The following is a 27,835-nucleotide window of genomic DNA, read 5'->3' as shown; positions in this document are numbered from 1 at the left end:
CCATCACTCACGCAAGGCAACATGACACACGAAAGAACTACGGTCACACGCGTAGCACTACCGATAATACCGAGGAGGAGGAGTCGGTGTGGCAAATGTAGTGCGTCGTTGACGTTGTGACGAACTATCGAGGCAGCGGCATGTGCGCGCCGCTACGTTCAAATGGCGCCCTTGGCGTGTGTGTAGGCAGTCGGAAGCGCCCTTTGCGCCACCGCTATCTTCGAAGGTGTTGCGGGAAATCTCGCCGCCTGACAAAAGAGCGCGGGCATTTGGGGTGGCGGAGTTCGATATATACATTTTATGCCCGACCCCGTTCGAAATAAAAGATAAAAAATGCATGCGATTTTTCGCGTGATATAGAAAGCGTTCGATATAGGCAATAATTCTATATATCTGTGTTCGATATATCGAGGTTTGACTGTATTTGTCAGTGCTGGAAATAGCACTGACCTTGCTAATGCAGTGCCAAATTGTGTCCAATCGACACTAGGAACGGCACTGCATCTGTGCCGTTCCTAGTGTCGATTTAGTGCTGCAATGTATGTCTGAACATGTCTTAACTGGCGAGAGGTCTCACGAAAAAACTCATTGGCTTTTTTTTTTGCATTGACAGCTCACAATGCGGTTGTGACGGCGGCAGTGTTTGCACCAAACCCGGACGCAGTGCTGAAACAGCTCGACGACGCCGATGCCAGTTCCGCAACAGCGGCACCAGAGGGCGCCAACAGTGGCGGCAACTATGTCATCATCAGCGCCGACTTTGCGGGGACAATCAAAGTGTTTGCCAAGCGACCCCGCGCCAAGGCGGCCTCCTAGTTCCTTTTCTTCCCGCCACGTTCTAGTCGGTTGTCTGCTAGGGTCAGTCGCCCTTTCCCGAATCGCTTTTGGCGGTGCGCTTCAGGGTGAGTGGCCACACAAGACAAACAGTTGGCCAACTTTTCCCACTGGCATGGAGAAGATTGTTTGTTGGCAACTGTTACGTTGGGTTCACTAGCTGGCAACGAACCCTCTGGCGTTTGTTGACAAGTGAAGAGAGGTCACCAACAAGATGTTTTCATGCCTACAAGCGGGGTCCGTCAGATGTTTGTTTGGCAAGACAGTGCCCGAAAAGCTCGTTCAACAAATGGAAGTTTCTTACTCTTGACAGCATTTTGACAAACATTTGTTTTCGTCATTGTTGTTGTTGTTGTTGTCGTCGTGCAATTTGCTCAGGAAGCTGGTTACTGCAACTATCGTGGAATTCATGCCGAAGAGCTGTTCTTTCCGTTTTTTTTTTTTTTTTTGTATTTATATTGAGGCGCTTCGTCGTGCGATTTGTCCGTAAGAAAGGCCTGTGAAGTCCCTTGAATGAAATAATGAATGCCAGAGTGATGTGGGTACTCAGAGTTTTTGGCATTTTTGTCTCGTGTTGTAGTGGAGGAATTTTGGGCAGTTGCTTTTCTCCACGAAACTAATCGCTTATTGGTAGAAACATTTAGAGCAACTGTTGTAGGAATGCTCTTTCATGTATTGGGTGTTTACTCATCGATCCAAATTTTTTTTTGATGTACTTATTTAACTACATAGAATTCTATGGAAGGTGGTCGTAAAAAGACTTGGGAGGGTTTGCTGTGCAGCATCGCAAACCAGGGCTGCATTGTCTACTTGGGAGGAATGGCTTATATATGTGTAATGCGACACTTTTTGTTGAACTACAGTTGAACCTCGATTTAACAAAGTCACCGCGACCCGCTAATTACTTCGTTAAATCAGGAAATTCGTAAAATCGAGAAAGAGCGTTAATTCGGGAACTTCGTAAAATCGAGGAAGGGAGAACTAGCGCATAGGCTGCGCGGGGAATGCGAAGTTCTTCGTTAAATTGGGAAATTTTTAAAATCGGGTTTCGTTAAATCGAGGTTCAACTGTAGTTGGTTGTACGGGACAGAAAAAAAAATGTGCACATTACTTTCCATGTTAGAAATGATAAATCCAACATTGCTCTTGTACCTCTTTACATGCTACTGCAATTTAGGATAACCTATGAACTGCAGCAAATCGGTTACATTAGCTCATCAAATTAGATTAAAAAATAGTTTTGTACATGTACATGCAATTATAAAAATTTGCTCAATGGTTATGCATTTATTAACACACCACTTTCTCCGTTTAATAAATGTTGCGTCTCCAGAGTGATAGCGGATAGATTTCAACTTTTCTTTTAGTATGATTGTACCTTTTGCACATTTCTCGATACAAAGGGACCAGTAAATTGAAGCATTGCCAACGTGTGCTCTAGCATCCACATGCTACTGCAGGTGCCAACGGGCATTTGCGAGGTAACAAATGCTGTACAAACCACACACAAAAAAAGTGGCTTTGTGTCAAAGTTTGCATTTTAAAGAGTTGTAAAACCACTCTTCCTGGTTTCATTACATCATACAAAAGGCGATGCATATCTATGCTTAGATTGCGAGGCATACTGCCTGCTATTTCAGCCTTCCAAAGCGAGAAAAGTGTATTTTTGAACTTGTCCAGTTAAACATAAATTGAGTGCGTTGCATTGTACTCGTTGGCCACCATGGCTTATTTTTTCGGTAAGAAATGCCACTGGACGTATCTGAGAAGGAAACCAAGCCACACTTGTTTTTATCCTTGGGGCAAACAAAATGTACCATATGCTTCTGTGAATAAATGTAATACCTTGCAACTGTCAAAATGTAAAACAATTTCTTTTAGATTTTATTTGGCGAGAGAACATTTTGCAATGAACGAGTTGAGCTGTTCCCTGAACAGCTCGCTTGTGATCGGCCTTCCGAGCTGGCACTCGGGATTCTTCACAACATACTCGACATATACCTGGAACAAAATGATGGCACGGTCAAGGCCCCAAGTCAAACAATGCCTGTCAATGGCATGAGCATATTTCATGTAAGATTGCCGGGGGCAGTTTGCTGCTGAATGTGGGCATTTGTCCCGGCGGTTAAAATCCTTGTAAGAGGGATTATTTGGTCACATGATTGGCTTCGTGGGGACATGTCCCTATAGAAAAAAAACTCAATTATTTTCTGCTATGCTGTCTAGGCTAGCATAGCTTCCACAGTGCTGGAGCTAAGCACTTCTGCAAGAGCATGTTGCTTCGTCTGAGTAATGTGAAAAGACACGACGCCACAAGTACACTGATGCCTCAATTCCACGAGGTGATAGCTAGTGTACCAGCGGTTGATCCTCCATGAAGGTGCCCTCTCGCGGCTACCAGAGTGAGGCGACGGGAGGGCGATAGATGACGGACCTTTGACAGGCAGAGTATACAGGAGGCTATGCCTCTGAGCAGGCAGACAATCTCGAATGTTCTGATTGTAGGGTATAGTTGTAGACGTGGACCTACCCACTAGCAAAATGGACAATTGGGCGAGGTGGTAAAAGTTCATAATTACTTACAGCGCGACTGGGACAAGTCCCAGTCGCGCTGTAAGTAATTATGAACTCTTACCAACTCGCCCAATTGTCCATTTTGCTAGGTTTCATTTCTTCTACAAGGGGCTCTTTTCTGTGTTCTCAAGACTTTGTACATAATCCCGCTGTTTTATCATCCCTCATCGCTGTCTATGTTTTCAGCGCTTGTCCTGTGTCCTTGTCCCAGTCGCGCTGTAAGTAATTATGAACTACCCACTAGAGTAAGGGTATACGCACGACGTCGTGCACCTTGACCGGTAGGACACAAAAAGATTATGCCGTTTGGGTCACCCTTTTCGTACAGAGCGTGCATCACTGGGGAGCGCGCTAACCCCCCCCCCCCCCACTTCCCCACTTGCATTCACGCCGCTTCGTGGCTACAGCCCGCGGCTGCTCATTACAAAACTATTAACCCACGTGGCCCCCCCCCGTACATGCCGCTTGGCGGTGTCCAGCCGGCAAACCAAGCCCCGCTCCCCCATTGCACCTCCGAAAAAGTAGTCCCATACTATTAAGTTCTGAGAAATTTCATCAACAAAATTCTTTTATTTTTCAGTGATATTTGTAAAGAAATGTCATAAATATTGTCAAATGTGCAACAAAAAAAAATGTTTGACCAAAAAAAAAAAAAGTATGCCCTACTTTTGTTTGAACCTGGGTGACCGCTTCATACGGAGGTATGAAGTGGACACCTTTCCACTAAGCTGCGCTACAACTTAAGATAATCATTTTTACAATTCGTTTTATACAAGACCCAACAAGCTTTGCATCGAGCGTATAGCCATTTCCGGTCAAGGTGCATGACGTTGTCCATATAGCATTGTTCAACCCACTATGCGGTGCGCACGTCCCTGTTTTTGCACGGGTTGTGGTGCCGTCAGAACGCCGTGCTCTGGTTGGCTCTGACTGTAAGATAGTGGGTAGACCTCAAGGCAGCTTGCTTTGAAGTCTACCTACTACCTTTCAATTAAAGTCAATCAGAGCATGGCATTCCGGTGTCACCACAATTTGTGGAAAAGGAGCAGACGAACTTGCGTTCCGCATATCCTCCAATCAGATCTCGGTGCCATTACGTCACTGTATCTTTGCATAAGAAGCAGACGGACTTGCGCTCGCCGTACATTTTCATAGAATCCTGAAATTTGTCAGTATAAGATACAAGGAGTGGAAGATGTCCTGATGGTGGAGTTCGGGCGGCCGTACCTGATGATACAAGTTGTGCAGAACTTCCCGGACATTTGCAGCGTTTGTGTCTGTGTTCATGATGAACTTTAGGCCCGACGGGGTCTCGTAGAAGTTGAGCTTGTACTTGTTGGTCTTGAAGCTCAGGAATCCAGCGTCTGCACTGAGAATATGAACAATGCAGTGAGGTAGAAGACGACATTGTCAAACATGCAGGTCAGTCTGATTCATAAAAGAGGAAAGCTATATGCGCTACGTCGTGCATCTCGACCTGAAATTGCCGTACGCATGACACGAAACTTGTTGGGTATCGTGTAAAACGAATGGTCAAAAATAGTTTTGAGGCGGTGGCACAGCGTTGTAGAAAGGTGTCTGCTTTATAGGCAGCGGGCCCAACGCTCCCCAGTGATACACGCGCCATACAAAAAGGGTAAACCAAATGGCACGAGCTCTGCGCGTCGTGTGTATAGCCATTTCCGGTCGAGGTGCACGACGTAGTGCGTATAGCTTTACTCAAAAACAAATGCGCGATTCCACTTACTTGTCAGTCGGTGCTATCTTGGCAATGAAGGATTTGAGAGAGTAGATCATGCCATACATAAGCTTCGCCTCCTACGACAAAGAAAGGAAAGTTATCTGACGCATGCAAGGGCTTTGGAGTTTGTGCGTGAAAGCGCACTAAGGAAATCTTGGGATTTTTGCGAGCCACAACACGCCCACCAAGTTGGGGAAACTAGTACAAGAGGGTTTAATCGATATAAAAATAAAGAATAAAATACATCTGACTACGTTACCTCTTCTCTTGACATTCCTGAGTTCTTGTTTCGCTTCCATTCTCCATAATAAAGAAATGTGCCGTTCCGACTGAATATGTAGAGGTTGTGGATCATTTCCGAATGCGGAGACCACACACCACTGGCGGAAACACCAGAACACACGCACAGCGCGCACTGGCGCGCACAGCCCACACAGCAGCTGTTGGCAGTAAGGTGTAAAACTCGAAACTAACCAAAACTAGCGAAAACAATACCACAATAAAAGATATAGAGTAGTAAAAATTTGGTTTAATAAAACTTTTATGAACTTAGTAACGTTTACAACTATCATATATATTATATTATATATATATATTTATTTTTAAAACTGCGAACGGCAAATATTTGCAAATTGACGTTTTTAGCAGAATATGTCAACAGTGTTCCTTATGACGTCAACCATGGAATTGTAGAAGCGGCAAAAATCTGTAAACAAAATCGATGAACTCGCGCGGCGTTGTACAAAACGGAATGCGGAATTTGCAAAGTTAGTCGCAGTATTCGGAGCACTTTGGGATTGTCGGCTGTTGTCGGTTTTAAAACCGCAAACATGGAATCCTGCATTGAAGCCGTGTGCGCCGAAATACCGTGCCGAGAGAAGCAAGCCAAGGCGTTGCTACGTCTAATGGGACACGTGAGTTTTCTAAGCTTGATCACGCCACAACTTTGTCACGACTCACGCGAGATCTTTGTCACATTTGGCTGCTTCTATTTTTCAGCCAGAGACCGGGGCCTGCCAGAGCATATTCATCTACGGTCACGCGTCCACCGGAAAAACACTCCTGGTCTCGGGTATTCTGACGACTTTGCACGTAAGTAGGATGGCCACAATGGATCTTGCGCTGTAAAACAAGCCGGAAAAATCAGCGCTTGAACATGGAAAGCTCAAACTTTCGCAGAATTTGCACTTGTTTGGTGGATTTAACCTTTTAAGATTGCATGGCGTGGTTCTCTTGAAACGAAAGCAAGACTGCGAACGAGCTGGTAACCCAGCGGGGGAAAAACGGGACGGACAGCAGAAAGCTCCCAAGCTGGAGATTTTTGTTGTCCGTTAGTTTTTTTCCCGCTCCTGGGTTACCATGTCAGCAGCTCTCTTCCTGTGTGAAAAATGACACCTACAAACTTGCAAAAATCGAAAAAAAAAAAAAAGATTAAAAAAAAATTTTTTTTTGAAGACGAAGAGGTTGGAAGTTGCTGCTGTTCCGCGTGTTTTCAGTCACCCTTGAAGAAGAAACCGAGTTAGTTTCGAAACGTCGGGTTTTCTTTCGAATTTTGGTTGGAGCTACATTTTCGGACTCACCCAACCAGGCAGATTTCTGCCGAATATGTTTACTTCCAAATGGTTTACAATTCACGAACCTCCTACCAATATAATATGCAAAGAAATTTATGCTGTCTGGTCCCTTTCTCAATAATACACCAGAGACCAGGAAAATAGTAATAAAAAAAGGACAGCCACGCACAGCATCTCAGTTTTATTATGGAGCTAGATTTTTTAGCTTCCTCATGTTTTAGGGGCGAAGCTCCTTAGGGGCTAGCCATGTCCGTATGTCCGTCCGCCGTCGGGTGCACATGCTCCTGCTCGTGAGCACGTGCTCCCGTGTGTAGGGAAAACAAAAACAACAACCGCATCTCCACGTGGTGAATGATGTTGATTGGGGCGAAGCTCTGGTGGTGCTTGTCTGCGTAGACGGTGAGCCGCAGCATGCCGAGCCTTTCGTTCGTTTTCATCCATGTCAGAAAGAGAATGTGTGGTATGGAACGTGGTTATATACGCATTTGAGCATTTGACCGCAGCGTGACATGGATGAAAACGAACGAAAGGCTCGGCATGCTGCGGCTCAGTGTCTACGCAGACAAGCACCACCAGAGCTTCGCGTCAATCAACATCATTCACCACTTGGAGATGCGATTGTTTTTTTCTTCATTGTTAGTCTTGTCCTCTTTCAGTCGTGAGTCATGTTCAGTGTGATTCATCCCTACCAAATTGTTTGTGCTCTTATATTTTGTTAATTCATGTGTCAGAAATGTTATTTCATGTGCCCTGTGTCAGAAAACCCTTCTATAAATAAAAGGATTCATTAAAAAAATATTTGCTGATTCATCGCTTGGTTCGTGCATGTCGCTTTGTTTGTCAAGACTACCAAGTAATAGGTTGCTTCTTACGAGCTATTTTTGCCTTTGCACGTTGGAACTCCGCGTTTATATGACCGTATATCTCTATATTTCAGCTGAGGCATGCCTATGTAAATGCTGTGGAGGCATACACTACCAGGATCCTTTTTGAAACGATCCTCAACCAGCTCACCGGAACAGTGCCAAGCGCGGATAATGGATTTTCAAACTTTGCCAACTGTGACAACATGTGCGATTTCTTGAGGCACCTGAGAAATGAAGTATCCGAGGATCTCGACTCTCCCACGCCTGTTTATGTCGTAAGTAGTAATTACTTTTCTTGGAATAGCAATTGTTTGAGCATGATGGTTTATCTGAGGCAGGGAACAAAAACACATTTTTGGCACAGGTGATTGACAATGCTGAGCGGCTAAGACAGCTGGATCCGGTGGTTCTGGCCGCGTTTCTGCGCCTCCAGGAATTGGTACGTCGCCTGAAAACCTCTTGTGCATGACTTTGCAATACCTCTCTTCACAAGCTTAGAGTGCATGGAATTAAAGAGCAACCTTTTAGTTGTGGGTTCATAAACCCAACATACATGGCCTTGCTCTAGTTAGAGGAGAACTACAAAGTCTACTAAAGAGCAACCTTTTAGTCCTGGGTTCATAAGCCCAACATATGTAGCCTTGCTGTAGTCAGAAAAGGACTAAAAAGTCTCTTTAGTTATGATACCATGCTTTCCAAGCTTGTGAAGAAAGGTATTGCAAAATCGAGCATGAGAGCTTCTCTGATGAAGTCCTGTGTGCACTGGAGTCATATGAGAACTGAGCAAGAGGAAGGGTTTTCTTTTTTCTAACTGTAAGATAACCATTTCTTTCTCATAGACGAAGAAACACATCTGCGTCATCCTGATCTCCGAGATCGTTTGGGAGAAATTCCGCTGCGGTACCGGCTTCTGTGAGCCATACTTCGTCCATTTCCCGCAGTATTCGCAAGGTATACTCCACTTATCATTTGGATCATGGCATTGCATATTGTTGTGTGACAGCAGTTCGCCATACCATATGTGGCTGTTCATATGGTCAATCTTGTTCTCATTTGTGAATGACAGAACAGTGTACTCTCAGCAAAGTAATGCCAGTGCCTACTCTTGGAATGCATCTGGATTGAAATACACAACTATGTAAAACATCCTTTAATACTAAATGATTTACAAGGAGTGCCAAAGTATGTCCTGTATTTCGTTTCGCCTTGAGTTCAGATGCAGCCGACGCTACAAGCTAATGAGACGAATCAAACAGTGTTGAAAGCACGCCAACTTGGCATTTATCATGTTTCTACTCGCATTCTATCACCACTGAACCAGTCCAGTACAGAGAAGGCCCAATGACTTGCACTTTTGATTTTGTTTCATCGGTTCCATCAGTTCATAATGTTGGCTTCGTCTGAACGTAAGGTGAAATGAAGCGTACCACTGGGGTGAATGCACGCCGTGTCAGATTGCAGTAACTGTTTTGCTGCATGATGCATTATCCCTGGCTTACTCTTCAATGTGAAGTGACAGATTTAGCAGGCTATAATAAGTGCTACACAGTCACAATGCAGTACCCCTAAAGGCTGGCTGGCACATTTGCAATTGAGCGTGATAAAATTCATTGCAAACGCCCGTAATTGCTTGCGACAACATTGGCACACTGGCGTCATCTATTGGGTGGTTGTAACCCTTCTGACCTGCGTACAACTAGGCTGCAAGGTTCTGCAGTATTTGCGAGAGCAAATCTATGCACTCTCATTGAGGAATGGTCTCTTTTAACATTGTCAACGATTTCAAGCATGCGGTGAAAGAATTTTGCGTAAAATATACTCGGGTAAAATATACTCGGGTCAGAAGTGTTCCAGGACCGCCTGACAGATGGAGCCAGTGTCGTAAGTGGATACGAGCACTTGCGCCGCAGTCGGTCCCACTAAGACAAAATTGTGCAAGCCAGTCTTAAAGGAGCACTGAAGTCGATTCTGAGATTGTTCTTTTGTGGTGACAACTCAATCTAGATGCTCTAAGCATCCCAACAAACCTGAAATCACAACCTTGCATAGCTTATTTCCTCGTTAAAAGCGTGTTCAAAGATAGCGACACACCCTTTTTAGGAAGAATTTTTTTTCCAGTGAAATGGTCGGCGAAGGGCACTTGTCGGCGAGTTGCAAGCAATGGCTTTGCCCGCGGAGAAAAAAGAGGAATCTTATCCGAATGTGTACCTATCAAACTCTCTTCAAAACGAGTTATTAGAAAACCATTGGGAAACTGCACGTATTGTAGGGCTCATTGGTCTACACAATATAGTCCACGAAAAAAAAGAGTCCATAGTTTTGTAGCATTAGCTACACTGGCCGAGGAAGAGCAGTTTCGCGTGGCCCTCATAATGAGCAGTGCTCATTATGCGAGCTGTGCTCATTATGCGGAGCGCGCGGCGGCGGAGCTCTGCATAATGAGCATGGCGCCGCACGCTCCACATAATGAGCACGGCTTATGAGAGCCACGCGAAGCCGCCGCTGCGCCCGCCTCGCCAGTCTGCGCATTCCAGAGGAGTGACGTCATAGCCGCGGCAGACGCACTGGCGCCGCCGCGTGCCCAGCTGTGCGCTTCCATTGCACAGTAGCAAAGTCTGATGCTGCACCGGAGCCGCTTGATAGCGCCTCTCATTTTGTGCGCATAAGCTCATACTACGTATATCGTGGCATAGCCGAGCTGAGCCACCACAATTTTTTTCTATTGCCCTGAGATGAATATGCTGTTTTGTAATATAGGGCTTGGTATATGCAAGAACACATTTTAAACAATATAAGCTTAAAAACAACCTTTTTCAAAAATGACTTCAGTGCCCCTTTAAGGAGTGTCTCCTGGTGTAATTGCGTTTCAGATGAGCTGGTCAAGATACTGTGCAGCTACTGTCCCAAGGGCTACAGTGAAGAGTTCTACACAAGGTACCTGCACCTTCTCCTGAGCGTCTTCTTCACCGTCACACGGAACCTTCGAGAGCTCCAGTATGCGGTAAGTACACCGAAGAGCCATCTCATCGTTTTTACAGCAAAGCTGTTAAGGGCTAGTTTCCCCAGTATCGTGTCCGCAGGCAAACAAATGTCGACACAAAACTAGACAGCTACTGCCATCTATGAGCGACGCGGCAACCAGACAACCGGCTTGGTTGTTGTCTGATTGCCGCCGTCGCTCATAGATGGTGGCAACCTTTTCAGGCCTTTCCGCTCTGGTTTTTACCAGAGTGGAAAGACTGAATTTCTCTAGCAGTCGTCCTAAATGTCATCCTTGAGGACGACGTCTTCTAGGTGTCGTCCTAGAAGTCGTCCTTGAAATCGTCCTAGACGTCATCCTTGAGGTCATCCTAGACATCGTCCTTGAGGTTGTCCGAGAGGTTGCCCTCGAGGTGGTCTTAGAAATCAACCTTGAGGTCATCCTAGAAGTCTTCCTTTAAGTCGTCCTAGACGTTGTTCTCGAGGTCGTCCTGAAAGTCGTCCTTGAGGTCGTCCTAGACGTCGTCCCTGAGGTCATCTTAGGCGTCGCCTAGAAGTTTTCCTTGAGGTCATCCTAGACGTCGTCCTTGAGGTTATCCTAGACGTCGTCCCTTAGACATCGTCCTAGACGTAAAGATAACAGCTTCGCTGGTCCTCCATTTTCACATGAAGTGGAAGGGCTCTACATTTTTAATGATGGTGGATATTTTATTATGCTACATTTATTTTGGATGGGAGAAGTAATTTGTGACCTCCCTGTCCATTGGGCCTGGTATCAGTCATTAGAATGTCAGGTACCTGTTGGATGTATGTAATGCTGTTACGCTGTTTCTTACAATGCAAAGCTTCTTTAGTAACAACGTAACATTTGAAATTTTCTCTGTAGGTTGAATAACAGTGCACTTCTTTTTTTCCTTTGAATGAGTAATCGGTAGCAATATCTAGTTATTTCTGTGTTGAGATACTTACCATGAAAGCGTGGAACAATATGGTGGACGGGCCAGTCAACATATTGAGAAGTGGCTCATGAGCGTGATTTGCAGGTCAACTTGGTTCAAAGGACTTCGTTCAAAAACTGATCACTTGTGAACTTCCAAGGTCAGATTGTCATAGTTTCCTGTCTACAACTCATAAATTATGATTTTTATCATTTGGGACCAGTTGGAAGCGAGATCTCGCAGTGACTGTGGTAAGCGGGCATGCAATGGGGAAATAAATATGACAACACTTTTATGAAACTGTAGTGCTTGTGTTGCTTTTTTCTGCGCTTCTGAAACAAAGGAAGGCAGCAGCTGAGTCGTAACAGTGCTCTGCTCATCTATGTCCCAACACTACAATGTTACTTGGTTCACTTCCAGGCACAGCTCAACTTTCCCAAGTTCTGTGCTCCAATTGTGGAAGGCAGCGGTTTGTACCCTTATCTGCAATCCGGTGCCAGCAGTAGGCTCGTTCAATTCACTCGCCTGCACCAGTGTAAAAAACTGCTGGACCATGTTTTTCTACCATATGTTTTAAGGCAGGCTGCACTCATCAATCAAATGACACTCCTTTCTATTGCGGACAATAGGAGCTGAAACAGTCCTTCGTGCTCCTTTGGCATACCTGCCAGTTTTTGAGAGAGCTGTTGTCCGTACTAAGAACGGAATGCTAAGTTGAGGTCCCACGCTTCAGACCATTTGACAAATCGTGCGATAATGGAGCTTGCGGAAACTGCGGACACAGAAAAAAGCCGGATTGTGCATTTCAGCTCATTTTGTCTGCGGGTGCACGCATACTGTAAATTGAGCGAACCTATACTAGGCATTGACTATTTTGTGCCACGTTGTCTTTGAGGCCAGCATTGCTTGCACAGTGCTGTGGCCCCTCACTGCTGCAAGAGCACACAGCTTCCCCTAGCAACACAGCTTCCACTAGCGCTCTCGTACAAAGCCACACGTGCGTGCAAATCGCTTCGTAAGCATTGGAGCATTGCGGAAGCTATGGCAGCCTCAACATTGTAGTGCAAAATAGTGGATGCCGAGTAAAATCTTTCCTGCGATTGGTGTCTCGGTGTTGTGGGAGTTTCAAAGGCCATTTGTGTTTTCCCTTACATTGTCTCAGCAACGGAAAGCGACATCCACAAGCTGTGGAGGAACGTCGAACCCCACATGAGGAAGACGCTGCAGTCGGTGTATCTGAGGGAGGTCACAAGGCAAGCTTCTTCGGGCACTTTATGATCATCTCTAGTTTTATTCCCAAGTTTTGACAAACAAGAAGATTGGCACACTTTTAAAAAAAGATTGCCAGAGATTGGTTTATTTATTTCCATTCCTCCAAGGGGCGCTAAAGTGGTTTCTGAGATTGTCTACTTATGATCATAACTGAGTCCTTGGCCTCTATGCATTCTAAAGAAACTCAAGATTATGTTGATGCACGTCTGATTTCCCTATTAAAAACAAAATTAAAAGGTCGCGACTCTCTTCTTTTTTAGAAATTTGGTGCAGAAACCATGGGGTGCCGTCGGACACGCGACAGCCAATTGTGGGCAATCGCTTTTCGCACGGCAATGGGCACGATCAACGGCAGGCTGATTTTGAGATATATGTGCGATTGTGGTGCGATTTACTCACAGGAAGCGGTCACCTGTGATTTGGCTGTTGCACGTTTGACGGCACCTTGTGGTTTCTCACCGAATTGGGAAAAAACGGGCATATCACAATCTTTGATCCTGTTTTTGATACGGAGATCAGATGCATATCTATGTTATCTTGTTTTTGTTTTTTCTTGGAGTACTTAGAGTCCCTAAATTGAGTTATAACATAGACAATATCAAAAATCACTTTAGTGCCCCTTTAACAAAAGAAAAAAAAACTGCAACGAAAAAAAAAATTTTTCTAAAGGGACACATTTACTATAGGTTTCATATAGTAAACGTCACTTCTGACGTTTACTATATGAAACCAAATGAAACAAACAAAAACTATACGACATCACTTCTGATTAGACTCAAAATTGAAACCAACATTGTTGTCTACTATCAGGGCTATTAGTGCCTTGGCACCATGTTGGAGGCATTCAGCTTCTTATTGTGGCGGCAGTAGTGCCGTAGAGTCATAGTACCGTCTTTTTATAACCACATTTCAGAATATTTTCTTGTCCTAGTCAATCGCAAAGAGATTCCCCACCTGACAGGAAGTGCAGTCCACAAACCCTTGGTTGGGGCATGGCCTCCGAGATCCCGAAGCGTGCAAACGCTTCTCTGGTTGTTCCATTCGTGCGGAGAGGGCATAATCGGAAAAAGAGAAGGAGGCGGCTCTTTCCGCAAGGAGGCGCTCCCAACCCAGTCATCGACAGCATGGTGCGAGGCAGAAGAACTACTTACACATTTTTGTGTATCGTGGTAGAACGGTGAACAGCTGCTCTGGGGACGTAAATGGACAATTTGTAACGCTTATTTAATTATTTCATTTGAGATATCCATCTGGACATGTCGCAGCTAGCGCTACAAGCACGCCTTTTGATATATTTGATTGACCGTATCCGTATCCGTTGTCCGTATCCCCAGTCTCGGGTTACAACTATGCTCAATTTGATTGCAATTTGTTGCATGTATAAAATTCCAGAAAAAAAATTAGCTCCAAACATAAAAACTTTGGATTTCCCTAAATAAAAATAATCGTGCTGCAATCTTTTTTTTTTTTTTTTTTTTTATTTCGGCACGTTTTTTGGCGTAGTTCTTTGAGTCTAAGCACGAGGTTTGATACTGTAGAGTGAAGTTTGTGTTGTCTTTCTAATATTTTTAATATTTATTACACAATTTTTTGCGGGTCGTATTGCAGTGTCCGTTTCTACTGGAAGTACATATAAGCCGGGGTCACAGTGCTTATACATTATATTCAAGACAGTCTGCAGATATCAGTCACCACGATATCCATGGTTTAAATGCCGCGTGTCGAGTGTCTCCTTGAACTCGTTCCCTCGCGGCATTCGCAGCTCAGATCTCGTGGTGACTCGAGTTTGAATCTGTTTGCAGACTGTCTTTTGTATGATGGTACAAGCAGCGTGACCTTGGCTTTGGGGTAAAACTTAGGGCGGTGAGGTACAACTACAACCACCTCGCAATGATTTCACCATTTTTGTTTTTATAAACTTTGTGATAATTGTAGGCACTGATTGAAAAGGTGGGGCGTTATCATGTAAACATCATTTGACACCATGATGTCAAGTGAATTTGCTACGTCACGAGACATTATGAAGTCACGTGACTCCATGGTGTCAAGTGACGACACGGAGAGACCATAGCAGCTATCCCTGTAAAAACGCACAACACGTCAAATTAGCTTTGTAGAAAGCTGTTTAGGGGGATGAAGGAAAGGCAGTTTGGCAGTCTCAACAAAACCTTTTCTTCCCCCTTCCAATATCGGCAGATCTCCTTCCTCTACGTATCGCGACTGCACTGCGTCTGCAAAGAAACTCGTATGGCTAGCATGTGTGTTTATAGTTTTAGAACATAGTACCTTGCTTTCAATCCATGTCCAGAAGTCGCCGAAAACAAAACAGTCCGGGGAGCCCGGGTGAATGCAAGATGAAGCACGACGACGCGACTGACACCACCCACCCGCGATGCCTGCAGCTAAGAGTCTGCACGGGCCGATATTTCGAAGCCCGCCCCAGCCTGGCCCATTGTCTATTAGGCCCGGACTTGCCCGCGACCCGCTATCTATTTCTGACAGCCAGCCCGGCCTGGCCTGAAGCTAATTTTTACGGACCAGCTGCGCTTTATTTTAGCCCAGGATGAATAGCTCCCAATTGCGCGGCATGGCAGCTCGCCTGCAACTGCTACACATAAGTCGATTAGGATACCAATATTAAATACTGTAAGCATTTTTTTTTTTGCTGCTATTATTAGTTGGACCAATTTGCAGGCCTAGGCAGCTTGTTAAGAAAAATCACCCGATCTTCCTTTTCTGCGACCAAACACTCACGGCGTGGAAAGGACCGAAAAACAAAAATGACAAGCAGAAGTAAACAGAACCATGTGTCTCAGTTGGAAAGGAGGGGAAACATCGCGACGGGTTTAGACAAAAGACAAGTAAAGTTCTAAATTAGCCACTCTCGCTGCGCACAACCGTAAAAAAAAACAAAAAAAACAGTAATTTTGTTTTTTGCGGTGGTCTGCGAGGAACTGTTCAGGAAAAGTACCCCTCAGGGGAACCTCTTCACCCCTATCGGGGATGCAAGCACTCGTGGTGAGAAGCGATTGTATGATGGCGGAGCCGCTGGGGACGAAAAGGAACGCCGCGCCACTAGTCTTCTGGAAGAGCATTCGCTGCATGCACCGAACCACACAAAAACATACACCCACACACACACACTTCAGCATCTGTTTCCCCCTCTGTGGTTCCTCTTCCAACCCTATAACACAATTCCGAAGAGCATGCCGCTTAAAAAAAAAAAAAAAAAAAGTAACGGCCGGTTTGGCCCGCTTTGGCCCCCCTTGAAGATTTTAATGCAAGGCACGTACCCGGCCGGGGCTTTCATGAATGTAGCCGTGAAGCCCGAGCCCGGCCCGAGGGCCGAGCCGGTCCGTGGCCCGCAATCTGGCCTGTACCACTGTGTTGGCCCAACCTGGGGGTTGGGCCAACAGACGCACCAGCGTACGGGCTTCCGCCTTTCTGTTTCGCCTCGCACGCCCCCAGGAAAACACCTGTTTGTGCAAATAAAGATTATTATTATTATCTCTACCTGCGACGACGACGGCTCGTCCCGACAGCGCCGCCTCGTGGCGAGCGACGGAGTTAGCGCAATTACACTCTTCTGCTGGGGAGCGACTCGAATGGAACGGTCGGAGAAGCCTTCACGCGTGCGCTTCGGAATCTTGGAGGCCATGGTCGGGGTATTAAGCTTTTCTGTCGAGATGATATAGTTAATATAATATTCTAGAGTGAAATGTCCCATGCATTTGGTAACTTCAAGACTGCGGGGTATAGACGCGAATATCGGCGGTCCCGATGAGCCCATATTGCTGGCGATGCCTTAATATGTAATAAGAAGCTGCAAAACTTCACTTGTAAGATCTGTAACTTGATATTTTCTCTTACTTCTCAGAAAAAACACCGGAGTCACGCATTGACAAATTAAATAAAGTTGACAAGCACTCTAGCAACTTCGACTTGTCGCAGCAAAACGAACAGGCCTAACCCCTCGTCTGCTTTCTTTCTCTGCTCTTTTATCACTTCCTTTCTCATTCTTTCCCTCGTGACTGGAGATTTTAGCTCCCAGGATTTGCCGCATTCTGCTCCCGTCGTCGCTCGTCTGTTCAAGATTGTGCCAGCATATCCGTCGGAGCCATTCATAACGCCTGCAAACCATTTGTTTGAGCGTCGCCTTGTCCAGATTCTCAATGATTGCCGGAATCCTAGAGTAACCAATACTGCTGGCCGCAGCTCCGTCTTGCCGCCGGCTTTTGCGGCTGGCACAATTTAAACCTCGAGTAGCAGACAAACTACAGTGTGAAGATGGCCCCAAAGCACACGAAACATAGCATAACAGTGACGAATGCTTCCAACATGGATTCTGGCGGGTTCTGGTGAGATTTACGAACCAGTAGCAGCGTTACATCCTTGTCTCGTGCAAGAATCCTAAATTTAAATAAAACATCTACCATGAAAAAAAAAAAAAAAATTAGAAATGTTTATATTGTTAGATGCAATTTGGGTGCAGAATGTGGAGGTCGCAGGCCGCTAAGCCCCGCCCTGTGCTTACAATGTGCTTACACCTCTCATTGGCTGGAGAGATGATTGACGTGTGAAAGACGTTGGTGGTAAATTTGTATCTCTGTGCCATAATAGTATTTTTATTGGTTTTTTTTTTTCTTTTTAAGAAGCAACTAATTAAGATAGAGTCATTATTGTTTTCAAATGTATTCTGAGATAGCTTCTCCCTCTTTGGTTTGAAACATTACTAAACATGGCTGCCGGCATCTGTGGAGTGCTGAGTGGGTTTAGCTCATATAGCTTGCTCGTTCGGACGTGTTTAGAGGAAGATCTCATCAACTGACATAGTTTTCAGCAAACAACTGTCGCAAGTACTTGCCTTTGGAAGCGCTGTGCGGATGCTTGTTTTCGTAGTGGGACTGGCCTAAGCCTGGCGTCCCACATCAACTATTTTGATCAATCTGGCTCGATTTCTTTCTTTGCGCATGTTGATGGTGAATAAAGATGTGGGTTCCCGTAAAACTGGCCCCACCGCTCTGTGATATGTGCAACCATCGTGCTTGCTACCATAGTTTCAATACCGAGAAGATACCTGCACAAGTAAGAATTTGTGAACCATATGGCTGAAAGTATTCGGGCGTTCGGCCAGTATGAAGTTACTCCAGGTATGTTTCCGTCATTTTAGCTTCGAAAGGCAAGTAGCTCAGGTTTTGCAGTGCTCCTGGCGTGCAAAAGCGAATGATTTTAGGTCACGTTTTAACTGTGCGTCATGACGCGCTCTCACCTTGCTCGCGATGCCGTGCAAAAAAATTAACAACATAAAAGCTGAAATGACAGCATATTTATTTTGTCGCTTTTTTTTAGTTCTATTGGTCGCTTTTTACCGCACGTCGACAGACACTTGTATTGGGCCTTCGCTCGCGCATGATGGAACGCTAGATTGCCATTTTCATGGTTGAGTCTTTGGAGCATTGTAAAAGTTTTTAGACGGGAATGGAATAGCTGATGGACGAAGGCAAAAACGGACGCCGACGGGCAGCTTTGATGTTCGCGCCCAATGAGCATGGCAGACGACGATAGACTCGTGATATAGCAGACGATGCCAGAGGCTGCCTCATGTCTGCTCGCACATAGACGCGTTGGATGTCGGTAAAGGGAGACAGCAGGCTTGTTAGTGTGTTCGGCCAGCAGCCAAGCCAGTCCAGTAGTAATGGGCGGGGCAACTGATTTGAGGGTGGGGCTTAGAGTGGGCCGTGGCCTCCACCTAAATTGTGTCAAGGACTTAAATATTGCACAATTTGTTTTTGCTTCTCATGGAAAAACTGTGAAAACAAAAATGTGTCTCATTTATGCTCCTCAAAAAAAAATCTTTTTTTTTCATTGCAGTGTTTTTTTCAAGGGGAAGCACTGGTCTTGGAGCTTTCCTCCTTATCTTTTTACTGAACTTAATGAAAGAGCACAAGCTTGTTCAGATGTTTGTGGTGATTTCAAATATTTGGTATTTTTTTAAGCAATAGATTAGTTCTCAGAATAACTATAACTCACCGTTGTTCTCAACTGCAATAGGGAAAAATCATTTTTAGAAAATTATGTTTTAACATATGGCTAGATTCTACAAAGTATGACAAATGCAATGTTGGAAGGACTTGTTAGATTGAACCATTATTACTCTTTACAATGCATTAGGTTCAGTGTTCAATATGTTGCTGCCAAGCAATAGAACAGTTATGTTCTTACACCTATCTTGAAAGCTCTGCCCTCAACACTATGTTGAGGGCAGAATTTTCAGTATATGCAGATTTAGCTACGTATTGCAAAATGAAGGTATACTCGTACCGTAGAACACCGCGCATTCCACATTAGGCGCCCATGTCCAAATTTCTAAGATGTGAAAAAACATGCACAGAACATTTATATGTAAAACTGATGATTGGACAAGCACCTCTTCTCCATTTTTTCGCGATTATCTCTAAATTATGAGTGGGCGCTGGCCCGGTATTTTACGGTATGTCTATCTGCCCTAAACACTGAGATATCCCTCCTAAATATTTGCAAAGTTAAAAATTTGTGTTTTGAGAAAGTGCCATTTTAGCATCAACTTAAATGCAATCTCGGCCTGCATAAATATTATAAAGTAATATTATGGCGCAAATAGAAACTTGGCAGATCAGAAGAAAAATAGCTGTAGATTTCAAAATTGCCATTTCCCAAAAAACAGTTCTTTAGGAACTTTTGGCTCCAAAATCCCAACCCTGGGATATCCTCTGTGCATTTTGCAGTGCACAGTTTGAGAATGTGCAGTGTCGGGAAGGTGAAGCAGACGGAGCGACTTCACGAGGTCACGAGACGGGGAAGGCACCAAGAAGGGGAGTGGTCGAACTTCCCTTCTATTCAAGGTTCCTGCTCCTGGCTGCCTACATGGCATCGTACAACCGTCCTGGCACGGACCGCAAGTTCTTCGTCAAGGTGCGCACTGTCCCCGACAGTTTGCGAGGCATCTGCCAGCAGAGAAAAACCTGTGAGCGTCTAAGGGAGTCTGGGGACTCGAGGATTTGCCAGGGAAGTATAGGGAGCCTAGGGAATTCAAGGACTTATCAGGGGATTTTAGGAAGCCTCTGGGGCAGGGGTTTGCAAACTTTGGTCCTGAGAAATTTTCTGTTTTAAGGGCAGTCGGGGAACCTCTGCTGATCTCGGCATTGACACAATAAGGCTGTGCAGATGCCCATACAATATAAACCATACTGCACATACTAGGGAGTGCTTGACTCATGGTTATGCATCAATGAGTGGCCCCAATCAGCTAAAAATATTGCTTCAACTATAAAAATACTTCACTTGGGACAGGGATGACAGTCGAAGAAATTTGGGAGCTCCTGGAACCTATGAGGGTACTTTGGAGAATCCCTAAGTCCCTAAGAGCCCAGTTCGAGAACCCATGTGTTAGTGTTCTCAAGGAATTGCCAGGGAACCTTGGGAACCTAGATAACTAGTCACTGCCAGCGGGGGAAGCTTGTGAATAGGTATGGAAATTTAGAGGCTGGTCAGAAAATTTCTAGGGAATTGTAAGCAGCCCTATTATAGTCAGAAATTGCTAGGGAATTTCAGGGAACCTGAAAAACTTCAGCAGGGTTGGAAGTGCTACGCCATTTGTACCAAATTGCACCATGAACGAAAGTCTGCTACATCTTGCGCAATTATGCCATTTTTGCTAAGAATTGCACCACACTTTTGCCGAGATGGGCTTAAAGTGAAGCTACGGAGCTTCTTGGAAAAAATGAGTTAGAAGTGAATTCTAGTGTATTTTTACCCCGTAAACCCGAATACCCAAACCATTTGCTGCGTAAGTATTGTTAAACGTGAGAAAAACGCGAAAGACAGTCGCTGTCCGTGACGTCATCGACGGCTCTTTTGGCTGCCCAAGGCTAAGGAGGCGGGGCCTCAGTCCTATTTTGAAATTGCTCGTATGGCTCTCCGGCGCGTCGCATTGAAATACAATGTTGACATCTGTTAATCTAAAGGTCAAATGAACGCAATTCAAGCGTTTTTTCTCAAATGTAGAAGTGCCTTATCTTCCCTAAACAATTAATATTTTAATATTAGTCGGTTCTAACATTCATAGAAGTAGAAGGAAAGAAAATCTGTACAAACAAACATGCATTTCAGTGTCTTTACTCACCGTATAGTTTTTTTCACTAGGTTATGTCACCTCCCTTAGGGTTGCGAATAAAGAGGCTTATCCGGTATTGCAATATTTTTATGTAAGCTGTTTTTTTATTTTATTTAGAACCAAGGCAAAATGAAGAGGAGGAGGAGTCACAAACCGAAGGAAAAGGTGAATGTCGTTTGCAGTAATTTAGCTTAACCAGTGATAAATGCAAGTTTCTTTTTTGTTGACTCAAAAAAGTGTCTTACGTGATTTAGCGACTTTGGCCTAGGAACGGGAATTTAGTGCTAAGTTTGGACATCCCGGAGGGGGAAAAAAAAAAACATGTTTTCCGGTAATGTGGCGGCACAAAGGCTGATTCGGTTGCGTAGTTTTAAATGAAAGGTTGAGTCCATTTTTTTTTTTATTGTTTCTGATATCATTGTTTTTGGCCGCTGGCTGTGCTAGCCCTTCAAAAGCATGCTGCAGTTAACGGTTTTACTTTTATGTATGAAATGCAGGTGCTGGAACTGCTTTGCCAATTGCCTCAAACTGCCCCAGAACGAATAACCTGCTACATGTTGTTCCAAAGGCTGTATTTGTGCACAATTTGTGCCATGTCTGCACCGCAAGGGAGCTGTTCCCGAGAAGGAAACTGAAAGTGTCTGGCACGTGACATTGGCGATGCCACTCAAAATTAAGAAAGTACAGTTTTTTTATTTTTTTTGTTTTTCTTTTATGCCTAAGTACTCTGTGCAAAGAGTGGGGCTGCGCGAATATTCTTATTTTCTAATAGCAGTTTTAAATAATATGTTATTTGACATTCGTTTCCAAATGAACTGCAATATTCCTACTTTTTGAAGTGTTGATCGCCGCGGGTTAGCCCCCTTGAGTGCTCTTCTCCTCATGCATAGGTGCACAGCGGAGAAGCAACACCCGCGGAGCGGACATAGCCATCTCGCGACTCGCTTCGGCGCAGCGCAGCCACACGTTTAGGCGAAAAACACACCTTCAAACTGGTATAGTGCACGTCCGCGCCTAATGTAAAAAAAAAAAGAGAAAAACTTTTGATTGTTATTACATTGCAATAAAATCTTCAAAATCTGTGGCTATTATGCAAGGGTATATGTTAGGCAGCGATGTTCTAACAACCTGTGTCCGATATTTGTGCTTGTTTTTTTTTGTTTTTTTTTAACCCAGAATTGAAAATTTATTTATATAGCAAGAATATTTACAAACCCCCTCAATTAGGTATGACTGTGCTCCTTTATAGGTTTAATTTTATGTCAAATCTGTCATTTACTTGCTATTCCAATGTAGGTACTAGACGTTCTGAGGCTACAGTCCAGAAATATAGCTAAATTAAATTTAAGAGCTCATGAGTGGGCAATAAGGAACACCCTTCATGAGTCCAGCTGACTTTAGTTTAAGCATGGTGGTGCACTAGTAAAAGGCTTGCAGAAAAAGGCAAAAACTTTTCTATTCACAAACTGTTCAATTAAAAAAAATATTCGGCCAATACCACTATTCACTTTGAATTTTCTTCGAACCCAAAATCCATGATTTGCACATGCCTACCGAAGAGTTATCGTTTTTTCTGCGAACAAGGCTCACATTGACCGAAATGAATAGCTAGCGCTACTCGTGATCGGTTAGAGTAGCTATGTGCTCCGTTTAGCCGCCCTATGAACAGCAGCAGGTTGAATGCAAGCGAGGGCAGTGTGAGACACGTTCAACACAAAAGTGTCTGTTTCATGTCAAACTCGCGACAATTACGGACAATTATGTCACCGTGATACAAACCCTGTACGGAGTTGCCAAAAACACCTTTTTACGTCAAACACAGAGTGAAGACGCCATGGGTACTCCTAATAGGTTAACTGAAACATCTACAAAATTGCCGGTGTTTAATTGTTTTATAAATAACTAAATATCTGTACAGGCCAGGTCTTCTGTAGGCATAACACTTAAAGGGGTACTCCACCGGTTTTTTCATTGTATCCGATTTGCTTGAAATTTTGCTAAACTAACCAACAAACATTGCTAAAATAGTGTCCCAAATATTAGGTCAAAATATTGTTTTTTCGCGAAGTTATTGAATTTACAGTTTTGGTCTTCACCATGTCTTTCAACCTGAAAGTCTCTACTGGCAACAACAACAAAGTGACGTCAGTGGAAGGCAGGGGTTCACTTTTTGGACTACAGAAGTTGTTCCCAACGGATTTGAAGCAGTTTCTTGGTGTCAAATGAGTGCTTTGGAAGCTCGCTCCCTTATCCACGCTCCAGCACGGAACGAATGATTGGCATATTCTATTTTTAGACTACTTGCTCGACTGGCAAGCCTGCCTGCCACTGACGTCGCGGCACTGAAAAGTGCGCGAATATTTGAATATTAGTTTTTGCACCATTTTCATTTGCCGATTTCACAATACCTATTATGAATTTCGCGATGCTAAATAGCATACCGGAAAGGCTAAAGGCCGGGGTGTCAGAAAATATAGTTAGTTGAGGTAGCTCGAAAAATCGGTGGAGTACCCCTTTAAGTCTCCCAACGCTCCAACAACTGCAGTTTTTTCTATGGGCTAACTTTCAAAGAGATTGTATAAAACTTTTTGACGTAAAAGCTCAAGATTGTTTGCTCCAAAAGTGGGAATCTCTGCTCCAAAACCCATTTTTCTCTGCTACAAGAGCTGCTCCAAATCACCACTTGTCAGTTCCAGCACTGGAAATGGCCAAATAATGAACTTGACATCTACGTATAAGAATATAATGCAGCTTGAAACTGTAGTGGCATTTATGGCAGCTATGGATCTGCATTTACAGCTTTCTACTGTCCTAATGAGGTGTCTGGCTGCTTGCTGATTGTCATCAGTGCACCTTGGTAGATATTGCATTGCTGTCGCAGAGCCATCTCTGAGGGCAATTACTATGAGTGGTATTTCCCCATATTCACGGTGTTCCAGTAGTCCTAATAGAGCTTATGCATTTTTGGTACCGCCTATCGGCACATTGTCGGAAATGTTGGGCTGCAAGCCTCGAAGATGGCAACCTCTTCGTCCAAGTTTCGACCCGACTCTGGACGAAGAGTTTCAAAATTACGGTGACCGTTGGTTTTTAAAAAAACAATTTCTTGCAAGCTGACATTTAATAAGATTTGTTATCAAACACACTACACAGTCATTAAGCGATCGTTGAATCTCTTACTTTCAATCTAGCAAAAAGCATTTTTAAACAAAAAATGAGCTAAAAGGATGCATTCCACAAATTTCGGAGTTCATTATCCAAATGCACAGCTTCACGATTTCACCGTACAAGTCGCTAATGTTCAGCAGGGGTTCAGAACTGACTAGAGCCTGGCGGCATTGGGACACATTTCGTATCAAGAAAAAAGCCCAAAGGCTTTTCTCCTTGATTCTTGAGATTTGTAAAGATCAGCGAATTTCAGACTTTGAATGTGAGTGCTGCATCACAAGCAATCAGATTGACGAGGAATGCTTTGAGTAAATTCATGCATCACTGCAATCTAGACGCGTCACATTGCGAGTGGCCTGCTATTACGTCCCAAAACAAGGATGGTGCACCGCCATATTCGCGCCAGTTTGAATCATGTTTCCGACATTTCCCGATAGGTGGTGCCAGGAGCAGGAGGAAACGGCTGAACACTTAATACTTTTCTGTAAAGGGCTTCACCCAACAGTTAACAGTGACCGGGCGGATTTAATCAAAGCATTGGGTTTTAAAGACAGTGAAGGAAAAATAGACTTTACACGGGTATAAATAACCAAGCGGAGGTTATCAGACTGGTGGCTAAAATCGAGGCAGGGGTGAGATTTAATCTTGGAATTCAAAACATATAATTAGATTTATAATGTTGGCTAGGTGGCGCAAGCCACCGCCCGATTCACAGGGTTTAGCCAGATCCATCCATCCATCCATCCAGGTCTGTTCAATAGCTTGTGGGGCTCGACGCACCTACAGGTCTGTCACACAAAAAGAAAATAAAGAACATGGCTCAAGGTGCAAAACGGACACCTCGGGAAGCTTGTGAAATGTAAAACACTCGGAGCCATCACAGAAAAGTTTTCTTTTGTTCCGTATCCTTGCTGAAATTATTGGGGTAGAACATTCCTAATGGTTACATAGAATAATTAATTTATACTTAAGATCACACCGTAATGTGTTAACACGCTTGTGTATTGAGATGTGCTTCAGGTGCAGATATAAGAGAGGGGGAGCAACCGCCCCCCTAAACCTCCCGAGGGCAACTTTTTTTATATAAAGAAAACAACATACACTTGCTTTTTTTTATGTTTAGTTTTTTGGTGATAAGTCAACAAAATAGATGTGGGTAATGCCTCACCTATGACGTCACTTCTGTTCATAGCGTCAAATCTTTCTGCAGAGGCCAGCCTAATTCCTACCGTGCCCCCCCCAGCCTGACCCATAAATCCTTGGAAATACGCACCTTGAGTTAAAGGGTCGATGCAACGATTTTCGTCTTTTAAGCAAATACCGCTTAGAACGGATCCCTGACGTTGATGACCCGTGACACACTCGCTCCCTTTTCACCGCACGCAACTAAAGTCACCGAAAAAATTAAAGAAAAATGAGCAGCGTTCACCCCCTCAACTCGCAGTCAGAACAAGCGGCCATGTGATCTGGAGCCGATTATACGCCGCCAAAGTTGATCATAGCCCCGCGCTGCGGTTGGCAAGGCACAGGACACGCGCCGAGTTCCAGACATTGTTATGGTTCGGTTACTGTCGTCATTGCAGCAATTGGACACGGGCAATACTCGAATGCTTGCCGAGCTATCGATTATCACGAGCCCAAATCGAGTGCTTGCGCAATGCTTGGGTCCAATCTATATGTTGCATTGAAAAATTGTCACTGGGCGGTACTGCAACTGCCCAGCTCCGTCATCCAGTTTTGCGAAGGAGAGATTGAATAAAAACGCTCTTTTTTTTCCTTGAAGTTACGTCGCAACAAAGGGGTTTCTTGGCCAGTGGCGTTGCGTGCAAGCATTCTTGGGTCCTACTAGTGCCAGTAAGCTTGTGTAAAGTGAAAAAATTCCAAGCGGATATTATTGCACCACCCCTTTAGCTTTGAACAAGGGCCTTCAGCCACGTCTAATAGATTCTCAATGCTATAGGGCAGGGGTGGCCACGCTGACCCGGCTTAAGAGCCGCAAACAAAATCGCAAAACTTCCAAGAGCTGCGGAAGGGGGGGGGGGTGGGGGGGGGGGGGGTGCGTAAACTTTTGTTCAGAGCAATAAACGAAACTCCGGACTACTTTTAATTCATCCGAATCAAAAGCAGTCCATCTGTACATAAGGTAGCAGTACCACAAGACTACCAAACCGCAACCTGTCTTTCGATTTAAAACTCATTCTATTTCTCTTTTTGGGAAAGTGCTTGTGTGACCGGGAAGGGGGGTGGGGGAAGCCGCGAGCAGCACTTCAATACGTATAGAGCCGCAGGTTGGCCACTCCTGCTATAGGGCCGCTTTAATGTTTTATACATGAAAAATAGTTTTTTCAGGCTGGGTATGCCACTGCAGCCATAGCTTCATGTTATGAGGCTCACTGGCAGGGGCAGCGTCACTAGGGTCAGCAGCATTCAAAGCGGTGGCTCGCCTCCTTGTGGCCCGTCGCGACACCCCCCCTTTCTTTGCCTCGCCACACCCCCGTGAGCACTGCACCTGGGGCAGTACTCCCCCTCTTGTGACGCCGCTGCTCACTGGTGCATATTTTTAACTTGATGTCCGTTTGATTTTCAGCCAAGCAACCACCTTCTTGGCCCAAAGCCATTTCCCCTAAACCGAATGATGGCCATCTTTTACGCTATTGTCGACGAACAAGTGGCACCATCTGCCTTGATCTTTTCCCAGGTAGGGATTCTTTGTATGAATGTTGTATTATCCTCTTCTTTTTTTTCTTCTTTTCTTTTCCCGTGCTTTCTTTTATGGCACTGATGATTTCAGCAACTTCTATGGTATGGGCGTTTTGATGCTGGAGGCTTTTGCTCCTCACAAAAGGTGGAGGTACCATAGCCCTCAGCAGTGTGAATGTGTCTACCTTACCTCATGACACTCGGGAAGCAATAGATGCCCCAAACGTCCCAGAATGACCCAATCGCAGTACAGGCTCTTTGTCAATCTTTAGGCAAATATTTATACAATTTGCACATCACAGCACTTGAAACCACAAGCCCGATAATGTGGAATATCTGCAATGACACTGGCCGTCTTGGTCTCCTCCCAACTGCATAGAATTTTTTTTTTTTTTTTTTGCAGTTTTGAATTTGGAAGGTTTTCCATATAATACTCACTGATTCAATCTCAAGTGCTGCAAGCACAGGAGTGTTTTGGGGGGCATTTCACTGCGTACAAAATGCCATTTCAGTTCATTTGAGAAAGTATTTAGTGTCTGCTGTAACAATCAACTGCTGCTCTTTAGTCATTCTGAGTTGCTTGTTTATTAATTTTTTTTTCTTCCAAAGATAAAAACGCTGGTTTCATTGCGGCTGCTCGTGCAATTGACAAAAGACGATCAACTCAGTGCTCCCAAGTACAAGTGCCTCGTCAGTCTGGATTTCATCAGAGAAATTGCGAAGACGGTCAACTTTGATGTGACAGGGCACCTGAGTGATTTTAACATGTGATAATAAATGGAGAGAGACTATGTTGACTGCTTGGCAGCTGTGCTTCAACAAAGCTTTTTTTTTTCTTTTTTTTCTCTCTGCTTGTAAGGTTTTTGTTATCCATGCGGAGCTCTATCCAGTTGGTTAGTGTCCGTTTTGTGGAAGCACTGGTCTACGATCGTCTTTATTAAAGCTTGACTGAAGAAGAGACTATTGTTTTATTTATTTTATTACTTTTAGTGTCTCACAGTAAAAAAGCAACTTGCATAGTCATGTCTCGTTAATAT

At 44.4% G+C, this 27,835-nt stretch overlaps 3 protein-coding genes across 4 annotated transcripts in view; 2 read left to right on the top strand and 1 right to left on the bottom strand.

The window, feature by feature from the left end:
* The window catches only part of LOC120840898 (WD repeat-containing protein 44), a 52,541-nt gene extending 49,853 nt beyond the window's left edge, over positions 1–2,688 (top strand). For both annotated transcript variants that reach the window (XM_040211671.3, XM_042294121.1), the window contains exon 20: positions 614–2,688. In XM_040211671.3, coding sequence (XP_040067605.2) covers positions 614–816 — 203 coding nt within the window. In that variant the 3' untranslated portion in view covers positions 817–2,688. The remainder of the gene's footprint in view (positions 1–613) is intronic.
* Positions 2,689–2,695: 7 nt separating this feature from the next.
* On the bottom strand, positions 2,696–5,572 carry LOC120840897 (trafficking protein particle complex subunit 1). The gene is made up of 4 exons (XM_040211670.3): positions 5,409–5,572; positions 5,156–5,226; positions 4,636–4,777; positions 2,696–2,835 (listed from the first exon to the last, which is right to left on the bottom strand). Exons 1-4 carry the CDS (start codon positions 5,502–5,504, stop codon positions 2,719–2,721), a joined length of 426 nt encoding a protein of 141 aa, XP_040067604.1. The 5' UTR covers positions 5,505–5,572; the 3' UTR covers positions 2,696–2,718.
* Positions 5,573–5,807: 235 nt separating this feature from the next.
* Positions 5,808–27,595, top strand: LOC120840894 (origin recognition complex subunit 5). Its single transcript, XM_040211667.3, has 12 exons — positions 5,808–6,063; positions 6,149–6,241; positions 7,661–7,864; positions 7,954–8,028; positions 8,429–8,540; positions 10,460–10,590; positions 11,927–11,975; positions 12,669–12,759; positions 19,543–19,729; positions 21,048–21,095; positions 26,686–26,796; positions 27,408–27,595. The coding sequence occupies exons 1-12, from the start codon at positions 5,980–5,982 to the stop codon at positions 27,567–27,569; spliced, it is 1,347 nt and encodes a 448-aa protein (XP_040067601.2). The 5' UTR covers positions 5,808–5,979; the 3' UTR covers positions 27,570–27,595.
* The last annotated feature ends 240 nt before the right edge of the window (positions 27,596–27,835 follow it).

The sequence above is a fragment of the Ixodes scapularis genome, unplaced genomic scaffold, assembly GCF_016920785.2.
Source record: "Ixodes scapularis isolate PalLabHiFi unplaced genomic scaffold, ASM1692078v2 PGA_scaffold5__190_contigs__length_132052651, whole genome shotgun sequence".
In the NCBI taxonomy this organism is placed as follows: Eukaryota; Metazoa; Arthropoda; class Arachnida; order Ixodida; family Ixodidae; genus Ixodes; species Ixodes scapularis.
This window is presented reverse-complemented; position numbering and strand designations above follow the sequence as displayed.